At 41.9% G+C, this 3,555-nt stretch overlaps 1 protein-coding gene across 1 annotated transcript; it reads right to left on the minus strand.

Moving 5' to 3' along the window:
• Positions 1-305: 305 nt before the first annotated feature.
• Positions 306-1,456, minus strand: ZCCHC16 (zinc finger, CCHC domain containing 16). The gene has a single exon (XM_012645087.1). The coding sequence runs from the start codon at positions 1,236-1,238 to the stop codon at positions 306-308; it is 933 nt and encodes a 310-aa protein (XP_012500541.1). The 5' UTR covers positions 1,239-1,456.
• Positions 1,457-3,555: the final 2,099 nt, after the last annotated feature.

Raw genomic sequence — 3,555 nt, forward strand, 5'->3', positions numbered from 1 at the left:
TCATTTTCATTGGCTGAGACTGGGTAAAGTTTTTCCTGAAGGCTTTCAGTACTCTTGGGGTATTGGAACAAACTGCAGAAAGTGTCTGTGAATTATTTTCATCATTGGGTCAGGTTTCGGGAGGTGTCAGTTCCCAATGAACGAGATCTTGTCATTCAAATTCCCTGATGTACATCAGTTCATGACTGCCTATAAAGTGATATCTCATTCCCCCACCTGTATTTTAAAAGTTACTGCAGGATATAAATTGGTAAGGCGAGAGGTGAGAGGGATATAAGCTTCAAAGTGACTTTCCAGGGATCTTCTTACTGGTGAGTTGTGTTATTTGTCCTTGCCGGAGCTCGAGAACGTTTGGCAAGGCAATCTCTCGTAAAGTGACCAGCCTGGCTGCAGTATAGGCACAACTGAGTTTCTTGCTGGCGAGCTCGTTTGGCTGGGGTGAGAGGTGGCTGGCCTCCCCGCAGCTGTACAGGCTCTTCTTTGGATGGAGGACCTGTGAAGCTGGAGAGGGGTGGGTTCTGGATCAGGGACGCCAACATGGGGAGCTGAGTCTCTGACTGTAGGAGCTCTGGCCTGTCACTATGTTTCTTGTCCAACTGAATGCACTGAGTGATCAGGTCTGGGAGGTTGTCCATCATATCTGTGACACTCTCTTCATCCTGGATGGAGTCAGCTAGTCCCTCTTGGAACTGACAACTCTGACTGGTTTCATGACAGCTTAGATTTTCAGCAAAAAGCTGGAAAGTAGTAATATCCTGTTGAGAGGAGTTGTCCCCTTTGTCAACCTTAGTATTCATCAGAGGGTTCGTTTCCTGTTTTGTGGGTTCACCAAATGACTGCTGGAACTCAAGAACAAAGTTCTCATATTGTTTCAGCAAAGTGCTCTGGTCAGGTCCAGATATGGCCCCACAACTTCCCAATTGCTGAGATAGGTAGTCAAAAAAGAATTTGACCTGAGCATCATCTGAAGGATCGGAGATCTGTAGAGCTGTCAAGTAGGTAGTCACCTGAGCAAGGAACCCTGAGAGACTGTCAGGGTCACCACGAATCTGGGTGAGATGCTCAAGTGAGCAGGGTACAGTCATCACTGGGGTGGCCAGGGCAGGCATATCTTGGCCTCTCAGAGCAGGGTTGTCATTGGTTGGATGCTGCATTTGTGGCTGCAGAGTCAGATTCTCTGCCTGAGGAAAGGAAGGCTCAACCTGCAAGGTAGGTGGTGATTCCATGTACTTCTCCATTATATTTCCTAGAATCAGGAGGGACTGAGTAGAATTGAGTACCAGTATTGGAGACAAATGGACAAACAGAGTATTTGCTCTGTGATCAGAGAAGCAGTGTCAAGAGCAAGTAGCCAAAGCTGTTAGCCATGAAGAAGACACTAGGGGATGCTGACAGCTGAATTGGAGACATGCTGAAAATTGTTGTACATGACTCAATGTTGCCTCTTCATGGAGAATGCCAATATCCTGCACATTCAGAAGAAATAAATTATCTTAGAACACATAAAGGATTTGGAATTAAGAAGATATATACAACAATCACAGTAGTTTTCTCTCCTGCTTCCCTTCCCTTGTAAAATAAGGACAATCTGCCCTCAGACCAAACCTTGCTTCTAAAGTATCTGTTTTCATCAGAGAGTCAAAGAATTTCACCAAAGTGATTTTAGAGATCATTCAGGCCAAATTTATAATTTTACTGATGAGAAACAGAGACCCAGAGAGGTAAAGATGTTTGCCCAATGTCACACAGCTAGTTAATATCAGAGCTGGCCCACCCATCAGGGCTGCTGTCCAAAACAGCACGTCCTCCAGGACCACAGATGTGCTCATTTGCCTGTACTGCTTGAGCATGATGATGGTTCATACCCCTGGTTCCACAAAATAAGATCTTAGAACAAGAAATATTGGCACCACCAGGGAGATTGTTAGAAATTCAGAATCTTGGGTCCCACCACAGACCTACCTAATCAGTCCTCACACTTTAACAAGATTATCAAGGTGATTAGAATGTACATTAAAATTTGAGAATCACTGCTCTAGAGAGCACTTAGTTCAAATTGGCTTGACTTGACCCTCAGCGCCCCAAGCCTAGCCTGAATGCAGTAGGAATTTGATTGCTGAGATGGTAGTTAATCCATTTTTCTCTCTTCCTAGTCCCTGAGGTCACATTTTGTTGCCATGGAAATAATTGAGACATCACAGGCAAGATGTAGAGGTAAGGTTGAGAACCTAGCAAACAAGAACTGAATAGTCTTAAAAGTAAAAAGATTAAAATGTTCAGCAGTCTTTTCTGCATTGACAAAAAAAATAAAGCAACCAGTAAAAGTTAAAACAAGCCCCAAACATATGGCATAGCAGTTGAACTATTATGCACTTCGATTCCTCTCATTGCCCTTTCCTTGTGTAGCATACTGTTTGAATATATTTAAATTGTCCACTGGTGTGCAAAAAAATGTGTATCACTGAATCTTTTAAAATGTAAGACTCAATTCCCTAGGTTTTATTTGAAAAAAATATTGGAAGACAAGTAGTGTAAGACTGGGGGTCAAAAACTCTGATCCAAACATTAGCATTAATCATTTAGATGACCTTGAAGAACTCATTTGGATCTCAGTTTCCTTTTCTATCTAATGAGGATGACTATCTTGTTTACCTTAGAGGGTTGTTGTATCAATGAGATAGGTGCTCCAAACAGCAAAAAGAGAAATATTTACTTCCAAAATTGTTCCAGTGCAGTTGAACAATGCCCAGTGGTGAGGCTCTACTGTTATGATATATTGCCAAAGTAGGGAGATACTGTCATACCCTCCTTTCTTTATTCCTTTCCATATCTCACCATTCTAATATTCTGACCATTCTACTCTTCCAGACATCTTCCACTTCCCAGGTGCCCATCCATAAGTTCATTCCTGCCATTCCAGCTAAGTGTCAACTGATAGCTAAGATGTTAGTCCATAAGAGTTAATGATTGGCCTTTCTCAGGGCATTTACTTTAACTTTAATGTACATAAGAATCAGCTTGGTACTAATCCCTAGCAATTCTGATTCAGTAGATCTGGGGTGGATCCCAAGAATCTGTACTTTAACAAGCTGGCCAGTTGATTTCTGATGCAGGTGGTCCCTGTGCAAAACACTATCCAGATGGACCTCAAGGAATAAAGCCAAGTAGGGATGGGGAGGGAACATATTTAGGAGTAGGAGATTGGCCCTCGAATGGCATAGAATGGATGGTACTCTATTCTACCTCTACATAGAGCCCACAAAGACCTCACCTTGTCCTTCACAACTGCTCATCTCTCCCATGCCATAGAATTCAAGAATTAAACTTGTAATTTCTAAAGTCAAACTGACCCGTGTCTAAATTCTGGCTGGATAAAAAGCTATGCTACTCTGGACAAGTTATTTAACCTCTTTGATAATCAGTTTCCAAACTTTAAAATGGACATAATTATAATATCTACTTCATAGTGTTATGAAGATTAAATGAGATGAAAAGAGATTAACATAACTTCACGCATATGGCAAGTGGTCCACAAATGTTAGCTATCATTATTCT

Source organism: Propithecus coquereli, unplaced genomic scaffold (genome assembly GCF_000956105.1).
Source record: "Propithecus coquereli isolate 6110/MARCELLA unplaced genomic scaffold, Pcoq_1.0 Scaffold104, whole genome shotgun sequence".
NCBI classification, from domain to species: Eukaryota; Metazoa; Chordata; class Mammalia; order Primates; family Indriidae; genus Propithecus; species Propithecus coquereli.

Coding starts and splice junctions, on each gene's coding strand:
- ZCCHC16 (XM_012645087.1), bottom strand. CDS start 1,238: ATGGAGAAGTACATGGAATCACCACCTACCTTGCAGGTTGAGCCTTCC.